Consider the following 17,765-nt stretch of genomic DNA (forward strand, 5'->3'; position numbering starts at 1 on the left):
ACGTATGGCTGCACTTCATCTTTAAAATGAATGCTACGGGGTGGTATGACAACATTCCTTTTCTCACTTACCAGCTGGCCACTTACCTCCACATGGACGACTTTACTGCTGTGACCAGTTTGTCCGGTAGCTAGACATGTATGTCGACAAACTTGAGATGCAGAGCGGAGTTGATCATGACAACAGGGTTCGAGTCCGATAAAAAAACTGTTCCAGAAAACAGGTAAGATAAAAACAAAAGCCAAAAGATAAAATAAACAAGTAAATAACAGGGTGAGAATGTGGTAAAATCTCAAAACCTGGTAAAAATCTGGGGGCTTTTCTTTTTCTGGATTGCTTTTTAAAAAACTGCAGTTGGGTTCAGGGAAGTGGCTGGGCAGCTCAATCTGTGCTTTTTAAAACACTATTGGTTGGGTTTAGGGAAGGGAGAGGGTTGGGGATTTGGTCAGTTGGTCAGTCAGTAAATCAGTCAGTCGACAGCGGCCTCTGGTGGATTTACATAAGACCAGCAGGTGGAAATGGCACTCACGAGAAAAATTTAAGATCTGATAAAACATACACAGCGGCCTTCAATAGATTTGCGAAAACAACAACTGCAAAAAAAAAAATAATAATAAAAAAATAAAAAATACTTAGCTACTGGGATGTATTTTGCTCTCTCCAGAAATGTATATAGAGGAACATAATCAGATGTAAACTTTATCTTTAGGTTATAAAGCTTAATTCCAATGACCTTCAGAGCACATAATGTAATACAACTTTCACATGTTTTATTTATGTACAGTACCGCCATTACTTCAGTCTAGAACATCTGTTAATAAAGAAATCATTCAACTAGAACTGCCTTGAGAAAAAAAAGCTGAGCACTACACAACAGTACAACGACTGACATGTATTTTATTTTGGCATAACAGAGAATCCATTACATTGCACTTTCCACTGCTGACATTCAGGGCTTGGAGTTTGGTAGTCTGAAACAGGGCACCTGAAGAGAAAAAAAATGTAAACAACAGCAAAGCCCATTGTTTTGGGAATAGTTTTCATTTTGGTTATCTTTGGGCCACCAGACAGAAAGTATGTCAAAGAGATGGCCGACTCTGCACAGAGTCTTCCTAAGACTTTATACAGCACATTAAGATGCACATTGAGACGTACAGTAAAACAACTCAGTTGATGTTTGTGTTGACTGTGACAGGAAGGGGGAAATAAATAATTGGACTTAAAACAAACAGTAATTTCAAAATGGGGACAGTAGAAAATAATTTCCTACAAATACAATAAGAACAGACACAAACAGCAGGCATGAACAGAGAAAACATTCAAAAAGGACAAGCGACTTTGACAAAAACACTTTGCTTTCATCGAAAAATCCTTATCATAGTGTTTCTGGTTGAAAGTCTAGGCACACATACAGTAGCTGTTGGATCTTCAGAAAGTGTACGTTTATATACAGCGGCCCCCAAAAGTATGTATACTTCAAGGGATAGTTCACCCAAAAATAAAAATGTAGTATTTGCCCATTTTTTTCCAGTTCTTTTTCTCCATAAAATTGTTCTTTTATGTCTTATGATTTTCTAATGATAGTCCAAAATAAAACTTAATTCATAATTGTATGGAGAAAAATATACACTGACTTTCAACAACATGGCTGCGTCCGAAACCGCATACTACCATACTATATAGTACGCTAAAATCAGTATGCGAGCCGAGTAGTATGTCCGAATTCATAGAATTCGAAAATCAGGCGAGAAGTATCCAGATGACTTACTACTTCCGGCGAGATTCTGAAGTGCGCATCCCATGCATGCTGCGCTATCCCATAATGCCCCGTAAGAGAAATCATGAATGGAAGTGAGGCGACGCAACTGACGCAGGTAGGTCATGTGACCATGACAAAATGGCGGATTTAGTACGTCCGAATTCCATTCATACTTTTCACATTCATACTGTATAAAACATACTTTTCTAACGGCCGAGTAGTACGTTTAAATTCAAATGCAGTACCTACTGAGTAGTAGGCGGTTTCGGACGCAGCCCATGACTTCAAAAAAAAATTATATTTTTAAAGACATGAGGCTGAATAAATGAAACATTTTCCAATTTTTAGGTGAACTATCCATTAAAGTCACACTTAAACATGTGAATGTTATTGCAGTACTTGAAAAAAATCGAATCAATGAGTGTTATTTTAGACAAAGATCATACAAGCACAGTTTCTAAAAAAAAATAAAAAAATGTTAATGTTTACATTTGTACAACTTTTAAGGCCTGGGTATACTTCTCAGCACAGGCTGCTTGCTGATATCCACAGACACCGTCACAAAATGAGGCTAGATGAAGTATATGTTGAGCTTTATGCATTGTGTACACTCCACTAATCCTAAAAATTGAAGCAAATGAATCCAAAATATTTTGATCGCCCCCTGGTGTCTGGCTGCAATAAACGACTTAAACCCCATGTAAATGAATGAATGAGATGTGAGCCAATTTTACAATTTAGGCTGTTCACAATGATCAATGTTCAAATGTTTTTTTCTTTAAAGTTTGCTTTTAGATAGCGATTTGATGGAATATGGAATAAATTGGGTTGTTTCTTTTGAAAGTAATGCACTACAATATTGAGTTACTCCCCAAAAAAGTAACTATAGTTGCGTTACTTAGTTACATTTTATGGCAAGTAATGCATTAAGTTACTTTTGAGTTACTTTTTTATTACTTTTTATTACCTGACTGAGGCTTGATCTCTTTCAGAACTTACACCTACACCTTCATTTACCTTTCAAGAGTTCACACATGGTTGATGATTAATTATAAAGTGAGTTTGGCATGCTGTCCCGGGAGGGAGTCCTGAGCTCATCCTCGAGCCTGTGGCTCTCTTTCATTTGCAGGGGAGTTTGAGCTCAGGTAGACTCACTCCCCTTTTTTAGGGCTGATGACAGATTATAAACTGCTATTCAGTAACATACTGCTGGTTAAGAGCTTGACTATGGTGCTAATTTAGAATGATCAATTCACATAAGACATATGTTTTTGGACTATGGGAGGAAACCGGAGAACCCCAGGAAAACCCACGTAAGCACGGGGAGAACATGTCAACTCAGAAACAACAACTGGCCTGTTAAGGATTTGAACCAGTGACATTCTTGCTGTGAGGCTACAGTGCTAATCACTAAACCCCCATATAAAGGGAAAGGTGGAGGAGTAAGTGTGGAAGTCAGATTCTTCAAGGCGAAGATAACTAAAGTAAGAATCTCTGCCAACTGACCCAGCCGAGGCTTGAACCAGCGACTGTCTTGCTGTGAGGTGACAGCACTACCTACTGCGCCACTGCGTCGCCCACCTTTAAAAAAAAACATGTCAAACAAAAATATTTTAGCATAATGTTATCTGAGAACTTCCTGACCCCATAGCTACATGCTGTATATGCAGATTATTGAAAGTTTTCTGCAATGTGTTAGCTTTTTTTGTATTATTTGCCTTTTCTTTGATACGCATTCTCTTATTGACTGTATGATTTACTGTGACTACTTTAATTTAAAGCTAATTAATTAAACTAAAAAGTAGCTCTCGTTACATTTTCAAAAAAGTAACACAAATATTATTACTTTTTTTTAAGTAACCCGTTTTTAGTTAAAAAAGTAATATTATTACATAACTCACGTTACTTGTAATCTACAAGAGTTTGGGCAGGACTTTGATATACATTTGTCATACATGTCACCAAATGGTGTCATCGGTGCAGTATGACAGAAGCCATTACTGTAATGCTGAGATCACACCACACATGGAGCACTGCATCACTTTCTCTAGTTTACTCACAGGATGTTTTTCCGCTCAAGCAGATATTTTGTTTAAGGGATTTAGGCAAATTCTGCCCAACTTCTGATGCATTTCGAGTTATATGCCTTGAGTTATTATCACAAATTTGTGTGTAATTTACTTGTGTAAATACTTAATCCCACATTTGCTGTAAACTCAACATAACAATTTCAGTGCAGATAATCTCTATGATACGTAACATACAGTAAATCAGGGGTCACTAATCTCTGTCCTGGAGGTCCGGTGTCCTGCAGAGTTTAGCTCAAACCCAATCAAACACACCTCAACAAGCTAATAAAGGTCTTAGAAGGTATAGACCATTTCAATGTGGTGGCCAATGAACATTTCCTGCTTGTTATTAAACTGATTCATAACTGTAACAAGAGGCGATTCAATCATAACCTATTGTTGAATCAGCTATTATAAAATTATTTATCAACGTGTGGATCTTTTTGGATTCTCTGAAGCTATAGAAATTAAAAACGTAAAACAGGAAATATACTGAGACTGTTGTTTCTGTTTACATCTCTTTAAACGGTCTATAATGGAAACTTAAAGGAAGTTAGAGCTAAACTCTGCAAGAACCCTGGCCCTCCAGTAGCAAGACTGGTGACCGCAACAGTAAATGGTCATATCCAGTGTAGACAGCACTAGTGAAACACGGTTATAACTACTGTGAATTAAACATGAGGTTACTTTACAATCATCTAAGCTCAAATTATACTTCAATTTTATAGGTAGATTGGGGTACACATGCAGTGTGTATGACTGAAAATTCAGCATCAGCATAGTACATGAATAATCAAATTAGGCGGAACTCACACATGTACACATTTTTTAAAATTAGTTAGTTTGTCCATGAAGGTGGCAACAGTGTCTGGTCTGTTAAAAAAACAATGGAGAGACATGACATTAACAACAAACAAACTACAAGAAATGTGTCAATGAGGGGATTAAGAGACACACAATTCTTGCTTTAATGCCTTCAATTACATCATTATCAGTCATAACTTCTGGAAAGAAATAGCACAGACACTGGACAAGAAAATACTTTCTACAGTGCCTATGGTCAAGTGCCTGTGTTCATGCACACTATGAGACATTCAGCGCGTAAGCATTCCCGTCAAAACGGAAATACATTTTGGACTTTAAAAGTGACTGACAAAATGGCTCACAAAACAAACTCGAATTTTTTTTTCACAAAAGCTCTATCAGCATTTGCAGATGATACCTGGTTTAATATTTTGCTAATATCAGTTAAATTTATAAGAGTTTTAAGTGTGGTGTTCACCCCATATAGAAGTCTGACATATGGAAATATATGCAAACTACATACACTACCTGACATAAGTCTTGTTGTCAATCTCAATTGTAAGAGCAGCTAATAATAACTTGACTTCTAATTGATCATTTGGGAAAGTGGCAGAAGGCAGATTTTTCTGAAGAATCGTCTGTTGAACTGCCTCCAAACCATCACAAATACTGCAGAAGAGCTGCTGAAACTCGCAAGGACCCAAGACTGTCACAGGAATCAGTCAAGTTTGGTAAAGGAAAAATCATGGTTTGGGTAGACATTCAGTATCGGGGCATGCAAGAGATCTGCAGAATAGATGGCAACATCAGCAGCCTGAGGTATCAAGACATTTGTGCTGCCCATTACATTACAAACCACAGGAGAAGGCAACCTCTTCAACAGGATAGTGCTCCTTCTCATACTTCAGCCTCCACATCAAAGTTTCTAAAAGCAAAGAAGGTCAAGGTGCTCCAGGATTGGCCAGCCCAATCACCAGACATGAACATTATTGAGCATATCTGGGGGAAGATGAAGGAGGAGGCATTGAAGATGAATCCAAATAATGTTGATAGGAGTCCAACAAGAAGGCTTTATTTGCCATTCCAGATGACTTTATTAATAAGTTATTTGAGTCATTGCAGAGATGTATGGATGCAGTCTTCCAAACTCATGAGAGTCAGACACAATATTAATTCTTTTCCCACTGCACCATGACTTTATATTCTATACTTTACATTATTTCTGTTAAGTGACCAGACTTTTGTTTAAGCAAAGTCAGACTTTACTGTCCTAATTAAATCATTAAAAATCAAGGCATGATCATATTTTATTTTGGTAAAATAAGTGTAATCTAGAGGCCTTTGCCTTTCATATAAGCCACTTATATCACTGATACCAAATGATCAACTACAAGTCAAGTTATTATTTGTTGTTCCTAAAACTTGAATAGGCGACAAGACTTTTGTCAGGTAGTGTATATGACATAAGATTTCATATTTAGATTTTACATAAATAAAAATAAGTCATATATGCAACATATATTTAAAAAAATTGCAAAAATAGCTGCCTTTATATATTTTTCCCCCAACAACTGAGATTATAAATATGTACATATATGTTCAAATACATTATATATAATTAAACATATATTTATATAGAATAACAACTAATATATCTGAACGTATAGTAACATATTTGTTATACAAATGATTGAGAAAAAAATAGCCAATATTTTGGCGATATTTTGGAATATTCGCTGCATATATGACATATATAGGTAAAATCCAAGTATGAAATTTTATGTCATTTGCATATATTGACATATATCAGATTTCTATGTGGGACTTTTCGGGGCTGCTGTATGTTGCAATGGCATTAAGCTTCACTTTTTAACACTGAGAATGGTCATCTGAAGGCATTCGTCTTTGAGCACTTCAATATCATTTTTATAGGCATTCGTTTTGACCTCGCTGTAGAAATCAGGCTTCTTCACTGCCAGAGGTGTCTCCACTGTGATGGATGCTCCCATGAGAGTTTCTGGGCTTTTGCCCCGTTGGAAGAGTCCCAAGAGGGTAGCAAGGGCTCGACCCACATCATGACGGGCCCCTTCGTTGACAAAACAGTAGAGGATGGGGTCCGCCACACAGTTGAGGCTGGTGAGCGCTAGAGTCACATGATAAGCACCAAACAAGTTTTCCTCGCCACCACAGTCGCAGGGGTTGATGAGAAAGAGCACACTGCGCCACAACAAGAGGACGTGGTAGGGAGCGAAGCACAGGAGGACGATGAGGATCAAACTGAGGGCCAGCCTCTTAATCTTGGCCTTTTCCTGTCGCTCTGTGGAAACGTTACCACGTACGGCTCTTAGGATGCCTCTGTACGCGGCCAGCATTATGCCCCAAGGTGCTAGGAAGCCAAGGAAAGTGCGGTAAAGGTTCATTCCAGCAACCCAGGGCTCCATAGGATACTTCTCGAAGCAGAAGGTGTGGTTGAATCGGTCCTGGAAGAGTTCGTCATGGAACAGAGGCGCAGAGTTAGCAACGATTTCGGTTAACCACACAATGGCGCTGACCAGTAAAGCTGTTTTGACCCTACGGACTTTAGCAAATTTTAGGGGATGAGCTACCGCCAAATAACGATCCACAGATATGCAGCAGAGGAAGGCGATACTGACGTAGATGTTAGTGTAGAAGATGAAACCAAAAAGTTTGCAGGACACCTGACCATGGATCCAGTTATCATGGTGGACAAAATAGTCTATCCAAAGTGGTAAAGTGGTAATATACAAGAGGTCTGCTATCGAGAGGTTCATCAAGTAGATCCCCAACTCATTCTTCTGCTTTACCTGCATGTAAGCAGCCCACAGGGCCATGCAATTGGTAGGGAAGCCAAGGACGATGACAATAATATACAGCGTAGGCTGGAAGAACTGGTCTATGTTTGAGTCAACATTGCATGAGGTTGTGATGTTGCACATGGTCTCACTTCCTCTGAGACTTGCCATCAGTAATCATCAGCAATGGCTGAGGTGTCTTTGGTCCCAACTCAAGCCATGTTTAAAAAGGAGAAAAAAGTCAAGAGGTTTCTGTTGAACTTTCATGTATCGTACTGTGACGATAACACTGTAGCCCACTACAGTCGAGCATGGTGGGCCTGATGTGTCACATGTCTCTACTGCATTTCATGGCTGGTTTTTTAACCTTTCAGAGAGCTCAGAGATCAAAGACATGCCAACAAGACAACAAGTCATTAATGCTAGTCAAACAATCACCATGGAGCAGTTTCAGGTAGGGTCAGGGTTATTTTTAGAAGTCGAAACTGGTCAACACCATCTCTGAAGATCACACAATGACTAATCTTCTTTGGTCTGTCCAACAACACCCATCTGCAAAAGAGAATAACATGAGTTGAAGGCTTTATGAAATACTCACTGCAGTGTTTGAAATTGTTCCCAAATGTCTTTTCCAGGGCAGTGATGTGTATTTGTTAGATTGGCTCTGTGATGCATTGATTGTATGTTTTTCTCTTCCCACCCCTAACCTTGGTCATCCTCGTATTTGCATCTGTTTATTTGGAGTTTGATTGAATTAACAGTCATTACAATGCTTCATCTTGTTCTCCAAGGTTTATATCTGCTGGAACAGAATCTCTAGTCTGAGGTTTCTCTCTGAACAAGCGTTTGTGCAAGACTTAGCATGTCAAAGATATGTTTTCTTTCCATAGATCAAGCAGATTATATGTAGCTGTACATGAGGAAATATGATATAGAATAAACAGAGCATAATATTGTGGCTGGAAAGTTGACCTATGCTTATTGCACATACAAGCCTCGGTTACTAAACCTGTCAGATTAACACAGCATTCCTTATATACACACTTTCAGACGTTAAATGAATATGTTTATCTAATAATGCAGTATTAGTTTAACTTAAAAAAATTTATAATTTTATATTTCTCATTTAAAATGCCTTTGATACTATTCATTTTCAAACAAATCAAAAATGATACAAATTCCTTCCACTTTGGATTTCTAGTAGGGCTGGGCAATATGGTAAAACTGCAATCTCGATAATTATTTTCCATATTGAACGATAACGATATATATTTTAATAAAAGTTAATGCACATCAGCGCTTTCTGTTTGTCCTGCTAAACCTGAACAGACCTCAGTCGGTTTTATCTGTTCCTTTAGATTTAAGCCTTATAATCACAAAATTAGATCTTTAATCTTAATAGAAATCTTACGTCTATATCATATGTTGATTTTTACTGGAACAATATCTTTAATAATGTTAACTGGACACAAGTATGGTCATTAGCTCAATTTTTTTATTACAAAGGCTAAATCAATATAATTTAAATTACTTCATAGTTTATTCATAAAAATATTTCTACAAAAATTTTAAATTGATATGGAGTTAGAATGCTGTTTTTGTGAAAGCTTTAATGAAAGTATTTCACATTTATTTCGGTCTTGCCAATATACTTGACTTTTTTGGATTAATGTTGAAGCTTTTATTGCTCATAATATTAAAATCTTATTCCTCATCTTATAAACATGTGATTTGGGGTTATTAAGTTAAGGGTTGCTCTTTTAAAGATGCTGGTTTTATTATAAACTTTATTTTATTATTATATAAATTTCACATGCATAAATCCAAGTTTGCCAAAAGCAAATCTCTCTTCATGGTGCAAGAAAAAAACATTTAAATGTATATAAAAGTGATTTCTAAGTCTAAAACTAGAAAATAAATTAAAACAGTTAATATTTGCTCCTCTTTTAAAATTTTTGCAAAAAAAAAAAATGTTTTTATGCATAATACATAATACATTTGATAATTATGTATGCTTTGTGTTTTTTTTCTGTACATACTGGTTCTTGTTAATAAAAAATAAAAATAAAACATATGTTAATGCTTCCAGATTTAAAAGAGTACCCAAGCAATGGCTAAAGCAACAATAATTAGAGGGTCCATCAAATGGCATAACATATTTTCAGATGATAAATCTTTGGCGGCCAACAATTTGGTACATCTCTAATATGAATACACTTCTAGATTCTCATTGTTGCACATTTCTGCTGTGTGATTGGCTCTTGGATCAATATTGAGTAATAAAGAGCTTAAGAGCTTGTCATTGTTATTACATCCATTTTATTGTAACTCAATATAATATCGTTTATCGGCCTAGTTCTACTTCTTTAGCAAGAATTTTTGTTTTGTGTGTTAAAAGACATCTAGACATCCAGGCTAAAACTAAGCTAGGTCTAACAATAGCTCAAAAATAGACTAATAAATCGACAGGAATAAATGACTACACGTGACGTCTCTCTAATCTTTCTATTTAATGACACCTATTTTTGCACTATTTTTAGACATCTTTAAAATTTTCACTAACAGCCCAAATCTAGCCTTGTTTTAGCCATACATCAGTGTTTGGACATCTATTACATGTCTTTTAAACACAAAATTGCTTGGTGGGTTCCATCATTTGTCATTCGCACAGCTCCTGTGCACTCGTCAAGGATGACAAGCAGCCTTTTTGTAAATGGTGTTATTATTAAACCATAGTGATGTGCCACAGCTAGAGTGCCTGGAGAGAAACCAAGCTTGCTGTTTGCTTCGGAGTGTTTATAGAGAGTCACAGAGAAATTGGCTGGGCAGAGGAGATAAATTACAAAGGTGGGGTGCAAACTAACTGGGTATCTGTGCATGTGCAACTACTGGTATCCATACGGTAGATCAAAATCACAAAAGAGACTGCACTATATTATTAATAAATACACTCCAAATAATCAATGTGAGCACTTCACAAAATGCTTCTCATGCTATTTGAAGTCTTTACTTTTAATGTAACTAATAGTGATTTAATAACTTCAAAACAAGTCAGTGTCATTTAAACTGCAGGCTGAAAGGAAATAGCAGAACAATGTGGAGAAATGACTCAGTGTGATTCAGGCTTTAGGGATAACAGCAGACAACATTTGAGAAACAAAAACCAGAGGTTCATTTCCCAAAAGTATCATTAGCCATAGTCAACATAGTTCAGTCATATACAATTAGCTAATAATACCGTTTCAAAACGCAATTGCTATTCGATCCTACCTCATCATTTTCTTTGGAATATGTTTAAGTTCATGACCACTTTCATATTTCTAAGGTTTCAATAATTAATTGCAATTCATATTAGGAATTGTTCCAATATTTAATAAAACCTTTATAAATTTGATATTTCAATGCATGGCAAATCTTATTTCCTCACTTATGTTTTGTTGTATTCATGTATCACTGTCTCTTTGGTTAAAAGGTTCAAATATTACTTAACTGTTCAACTGATGTTTTTCTTTTTTCCAAAAAAAGAGAAAAAGTCTTAATAAAAAGTAAAAAAAAAATATATATTTTTTGTATATTTTAATCATGATAACAAAAGCCACTAAATGTCACTATAATAAAGATCATTATTGTAATATGGACATAGTAACATCTGATAATCTTTCTGTAAAGCTGCTTTGAAATGTACAAATAGACTTGGATTGAATCAAACTGAAGTGAATAGAGGTTTAAAGATACACTAGAGTAAGTAAATGATGACGGAGTTTAATTCTTTTTGATGAAAAACACTTTAAGAACACAGTAAAGCAGTCAACTGAAAATGAAATGAGTGTAGTTAAATTACAAATTACCTGAAAAATAATTCTACTCATTTGAAAAGAGTTTTGAACTCAGTTTTGAAGGTAATGAATTAATTAAATATCTCATTACTTCAACTTAAATGGAGAAAAATTACAGTACTCATATAGATTCGTTTTTTAACTCAGTTTGTAGCAATTGGTTTCATCAAGCGGTTAAAGTTGCCTTAACTTATTGAGTTTTACAGAACTCAGTTGGTTTGAGTTCTCTTCATTAATTGGGTTTTACTGTGCTCAAATTGCTTCATTTACCTAAATAGATTAGGTTCACAGTACTCATTAGGATTTTTTTTTTACTTAAATGGTTTGTTGTAATCGGTTTCCTCAAATGGTTTGAGTTACCTTAACTTTTTGAGTTTTACAGTGAAGGTACCACTGCATCATTTAAATTATACAAATCCGAAAGAAAATGTGCTCTAGCTGACACAGACATGTTAATTAAACTCTATTTGTTTTTTACTAAAGTATTTTCTTTACACTGGCTGTCTGTTAAGTTCCATATTGATTAAAAATAAAGCTACACGATGTTGGAAAGTTTCACTTTGCTATAGTTATACATTGCAATGACTCATATATTCTCACCTATAACTATAAAAACTTAAAACTGCATTTCATGAGAAGTGATTATTGCCGACACACACATTGCGATATTGATGCTGAAACAATACATCCAGGCACGCCCTCTCAATTTAAAACTACTCACTGCTGTTTACTCAGTGTAACCACAGATACAGGAACACTGGAGCGTTTTAAAGCTGCGATTCATCAGCGAATCACTCATCTGTCAGTTTATAGAATAACCAGCTGATGGACGTGACTTTGAAAAACTCCAGTGTAGCTGTATCAGTGTTTACACTCAGTAAACATTGGTGAGTTCGGTGAACTCATGACCTTCACAGTGCTCAAATGTAAGCGGGAAATGGACGTTTTTGAAATTTCAGTATCGATTGTTACCGAATTCCAGTATCGTGACAACCCTAATATACAGAATAGATCACATAATTTAGCATACAGATAAATGCATGTTTTCAAATGCTTCCTTCACGCTGACATTAATATGTCTTATCTCTGAGCAGCTATGCTAATTCTCTTTCCTTCGCTCTATGTTTCCACCAGGGAATGCCATTTCCGAGGCCTCTAGAGATTGTGCAGAGCTGCTTAATCAGATCCAAAACTTGAGAAGAGATGATGCCAACCCTATGAGGACTTCAAAGACAACACAAACACTTAATACACTTTATTGAACATGTATTATACACATCGACATTTTGGAAATACACCACATACTGTACATTTAATATAAAATGAAATAGTGACAAAACTGAAGCCCTTCTCCTTGGGACTACAAGTGTTTTGAAGAAAGTGGATAATTTTACAATAGACATTGATAATAGCACAATTTTCCCTCTGTGCAGGTAGTTTGGGTGTCATCTTGGATAGCACACACTCATTTGAAGGCCACATCAATAATATTACACATACTGCATATTTCCACCTGTGTAATATAACTCGTCTCCGCTAGGCATGGGATGATAACCGTTTTCAAAGTACATCGCGGTTTGGAAAAGTCAAGGTTTTAAAACCGCCTAAATCTTCTACTATACTGTTCCTAAAGTGTGTGTTAGATTTTTTATTGACTTTTTTTTTAAGACAACAGTATCTCCAGCAGAAAAGATTTCCAAAATACTGTTTTAAATGGTAAAGAAATCATTGTTTTTGAAACAAATGAGGACAGTAGTAGTCAATGATTCATTTGAATCATTTAGTTTGTCATGTTTACTGCTCCAAAATATTTTAAATATTTCTCAAAATAAAATATTTTGTGTTCAAAGAGAAAAAAAGTTTTAGTTTTTTTACCCAGACATTTAAAAAGAACATATTTTAGAACAGTAATCACAATACTGCCAAATAGTGAAACTGTGATATTTTTATCCAAGGTTATCATACTGTCGGAATCTTACACCGGCCCATGCCTAGTCTCCGCCTACTTCATGTCTTGACTACTGTAATACACTTCTCTCTGGGCTTCCTTCTAAACTTCTTTATAAACTCCAACTGGTTCAGAACCATGCATTTCATGTCATCTCTAGGGACTTTATCTCATGAGCATGTCACACCACTACTTTATCAGCTTCACTGGCTTCCAGTAAAGTTTTGTATTGATTTTAAAATACTACTTCACACTTTCAAGGCACTTCATGATCTTGCTCCTCAAAATCTCACAGAACTTCTCCTTACTTATACCCCTTCTTGCACTTAGATCAGCCAACTCTTTCTCCCTGGTGCCACCTCACACTCAATTAAGCACAATGAGTGCCAGATCTTTTAGGTCCACAGTTCCTCGACTATGGAGCTTGCTTCCCCTGTACAGTAACTGATGGTTAACTATGTTTATATACTGTCTAACCTATACACAACTCCAAAAACTTTTCTGATTTTGACTGTAATGTAGTAATAATACAAATAAACTTGAATTGAACTGAATTGAATTTAAGTACTGTAGATGCATTTCCTTGACTAAAAGTAGCTGAATTGGGAGGATTATGAACACAAGTACTGTAAATACAGTAGTATTCAAATGGAGTACTTGATATATGCAAGACAAACCAACAGAAAGAAAGAAGTATTTAGGAAATAAACACAAACTATTTTTACTCTGAACCCAGAGCTAAAATTGACCCGCACAATATTTTGATCACAATATCTGACTAAGGTTATGGTATAAACATTTTTGTAATGCCAGTCACCCTCCATCAGAGCGTTCAGTCAAAAACACTGAAACAAACAGATCAGGTGCCGCAGACTCCCACACTGTCACGAGTCTTTAGATACTGCTTACAATCCTGATGCTTTTCAATCAGTAGGGAATATGAGATAACATCACAGGTCTGCTGCCTTGCCTCAGGCCAGTGTCTGTGTCCAATACGCCAGCAGAGGCCTTAAAACCACCAGCCTAATCCAATCTGTCATTCTGCTGTAATATCAATATCTCATAGTGGCAGATAACAATGTATCCTTTAATAGAGAAAAATGAAAAGCACTACAGGATAAGAAAGACTTAAAGGAATGTAAACCACTGGAAAGGTAAAACCAACCCAACTTTTTTTTTTTCTTTGAGATGACAGATTAAGGGAGACAAAGATGACTGGCTAAAATTTTGATTTAGGTTAAAAATTAGCAGTCTGCATGCATTTAGATATCTTGAACATTTCAAAGTTTGCATTGCACAAAAGACTGTGCAACAGATCTTAGCAAAAAAAAACTAGACTAAAACTAAAGGACTGTGAAATAAAATGTAAACAAATTGCAGTATATTTAAAAGGTAAGCTAAACTGAAAAAAAACAGACTTTCCTTATTTAAAAAACCTTTTTTTTATGTAACATATTTTATATTTCATGTGACATATGAATTTTTATGTAACATGGAACCCATATATTAAATACTTTAACAAGAAAACAGCAACTGAAGCCTAACAGTAACATTTTCCACAATTTTTCCCTGAATTTCTATTTTCTTCATTTTTTCCTTTACCCCATTTACAGTATATGATGTTAAAAACTGTTGTAAAAAAAATCTGTATACACATATAAAAGTTGATCTAATTTTGTAAGTTTGTAGAATTTTTATGCCAATGTTAAAAACACATTGTATAAAAAAGAATGCATAAAAAAGTAAAACTAAACAAAACTAACAACAGTCACTGAAAATATGAACCAAAATAAAATAATAATTACCAAAAATAAATAATCGTTTTCAGAATTCAAGAGTTCACACTTGAAGTCTACAGCTTGATATTAGCAGTTTTGGTATGCTGTCCTGGGAGAGAGCCATTTTCAATTAGCATAAAAGGTGGTCCGAGATCAGACAGTTCTCGAGAGTTCCCCCAAGGTAAAGGAGGAAAAGGGGGGATGGGGTGGAGGGGGTATTCTTCAAAAAGGGAAGTAAGATAAAGCAGGCTATATTGTAGGCTTGGATTCATCTGATTGGTTTATCGATGATTATTGATGAGAGACCAGCTGTGATAAATCAAAGCATGTGATGCTCTCGAAATTAGTTTATAAAACCTTGGTTAATAAGCACTCATTCTGTGGCAGATAATCGGAAATGCGGCTTTTTAGAAAAATACCTGTGTAAATGGAGCTTTTCAACTAAATACATCAGCCAAGCATATGACTATATGTATAAAAACATATTTTCTACATAAACATAAAACATGTTCTAACTTTTCTTTACTTTATTAGAAAATGTAAATGGATCCTTTTCATATTTCCAGGTTTCTCCATAGTGAAACTCGGGTAAACTCAGAGTGCAATGTATGGGAGGGTTTAACAAATATTTTTTTTACAATCCTATTTGCTAAAATAATAAAAGATAAATGCCACAATGGTGTGATCAAGACTTTCAGAAAAAGGAAAAAATAGTGTGAGACTGATAATGGCAGCCAGAAGAGAAAACAATGTCAAATGTACTGTCAGTGCATTCGAAACACCTCGCATAAGCGGTAATTCGTTTTTTGTAATTTGAGGCAAAGAATATATAATACATTAAGAAATACATATAAATGCTCATACATTTAAAAATATACATATATTAAAAACTTTCAAGGATTTAAGATTATGATGACTTTTAAACGCGTCATAGCAGTCTTGTAAAAAAGAGTCCATTAGAAATGTTTAATTGCATATACAGTAGTGCTGATCGATTTTGGTAAAAATCATAATCACGATTATTTTGGTCATAATTGTAATCACGATTATTCAAAACAATTATCAGTTGAAGTCAAAATTAATAGACCCCCTGAGAATTAAAAAAAAAAAAAAAATTTCCCAAATTATGTTTAACAGAGCAAGGAATTTTAACAGTATTTCCTTTAATTATTTTTTTTCTGGAGAAAGGCTTATTTGTTTTATTTTGGCTAGAATAAAAGCAGGTTTAAATATTTTGAAACCCATTTCAAGGTAAATATTATTAGCTCCCTTAAGCAATATATTTTTTGAAGAAACCACTGTTATACAATGACTTGCCTAATTACACTAATTAAGCCTTTGAATCACACTTTGAATCTGAATGCTTGTATTTAGAAAAATATCTAGTCTAATATTATGTGTTGTCATCATAGCAAAGTTAAAAGAAATAAGTTATTAGAAACTAGTTATTAAAACTATTATGTTCAGAAATAAGTTGAAAAAAATCTTTTTTCCATGAAACAGAAATTGGGGGGAAAGGGGTGCTAATATTCAGGAGGACTAATTATTCTGACTCAACTGCATATATAAAGATATTTTCCACCCTGCAAAGAAAAGAGAAATAAATACAATAGAATAAAAATATGAAACAAACTGTGCTTTAAGCATCTACACTGTAAGAAAAACACTTTAGCTACAAAAGTTCTTCAGTCAAGAGCAGTGTTTTTGTGATTAATAATGATAAAAACAGGCGGCAGGAGGAATATCGCGCTTTCATTTTGAATGGTTTCTCTTTCACGTCTTTTGATTCTCAACATGTTTGTTTATTACACAAATGAAGGTTAATATGAATAATCACTAAACACCGCGGTTTGACTCATATTTGACCATTAAAACGCTCACGTTAAGATGACTTGAGATGTGTGTGCTCTGCTCGTCTCAGTGTGCAAATGAGACCGAATGCTGACCCCATGCTTCATGCGCCACAAATCCAGAGCCCGCTTTTTCAAATCTCAAATTTCTCTCACGAGTGCCATCTCCTTCTGCTGTTCTCACTTAAATCTACCAGAGGCTGCAGTCGACTGACTGATCGACTTACCCACCCACCCTCCTTTTCCCTAAACCCAACCAATAATGTTTTAAAAAGCACAGAATGACCCGCCCACCCCTTCCCTAAACCCATCCGCAGTGATGAAAAGCCCCCTGATTTTTCCACATTTTCAGATTTTACCACACTCTCTCCCCGTTATTTACTTGCTAATTTTATTTTTTCGCTTCTGTTTTTGTCTCACATGCTCTCTGGAACCGTTCTTTGCTGCACTCGATCCCCGTCGTTGCAGTCGACCCAGCTCTGCATCTCAAGTCTGCCGACATACATGGCAAGCTACCAGACAACCTAGTAACATCGGAAAAGCTGCCCACATGGACGTATGCAGTCAGCTGGTAAGCGTAAAAAGGATTGGAGTCATACCGCCCCCCATATTGTGGTTTTAAAGATGAAATGCAGGCATATGTAGCTCTGGCTACATAATTCGCAATCTCCAGAAATGTATATAGGGCTACAATTTTAGAATGAGCCTATGTTGCAAAAACCTAAACAAAATTCAATAAAACTATTAATAATACAAATTAAAACTAAACTAAAATTTACAGCAATTTTTAAAAAAATAGTATCGAAATATGAACTAATTGTAAAAAGCAACTCACTGAACTTTCAACTTACTGCAACCAAAAGAAAAAAGCTTCATGATTACACTAATTTTTCTTCTATAGGCAGGTG

The 17,765-nt window shown here is 35.5% G+C and overlaps 1 protein-coding gene across 6 annotated transcripts in view; it reads right to left on the reverse strand.

Annotated features, from left to right (window-relative positions):
• Window positions 1-877: 877 nt before the first annotated feature.
• gpr4 (G protein-coupled receptor 4) overlaps window positions 878-17,765 on the reverse strand; it is a 50,528-nt gene continuing 33,640 nt past the window's right edge. For 2 of the 6 annotated variants that reach the window (XR_015508698.1, XR_015508695.1), the window contains exons 2-3: window positions 6,055-7,997; window positions 878-5,210 (exon numbers count right to left, since the gene is read on the reverse strand). Coding sequence is in view for 2 of the 6 variants with exons in the window: in XM_087283150.1 (XP_087139276.1) it covers window positions 6,495-7,616 (1,122 nt within the window). In the remaining 4 variants the exon portion in view is untranslated. Of the gene's footprint in view, window positions 7,998-17,765 lie in introns of all 6 variants that reach the window. The other 4 variants (XR_015508697.1, XR_015508696.1, XM_087283150.1 and 1 more) reach the window with 3 other exon arrangements.

The sequence above is a fragment of the Danio rerio genome, chromosome 15 (genome assembly GCF_052040795.2).
Source record: "Danio rerio strain M-AB ecotype USA chromosome 15, GRCz13ab, whole genome shotgun sequence".
Classification (NCBI taxonomy): Eukaryota; Metazoa; Chordata; class Actinopteri; order Cypriniformes; family Danionidae; genus Danio; species Danio rerio.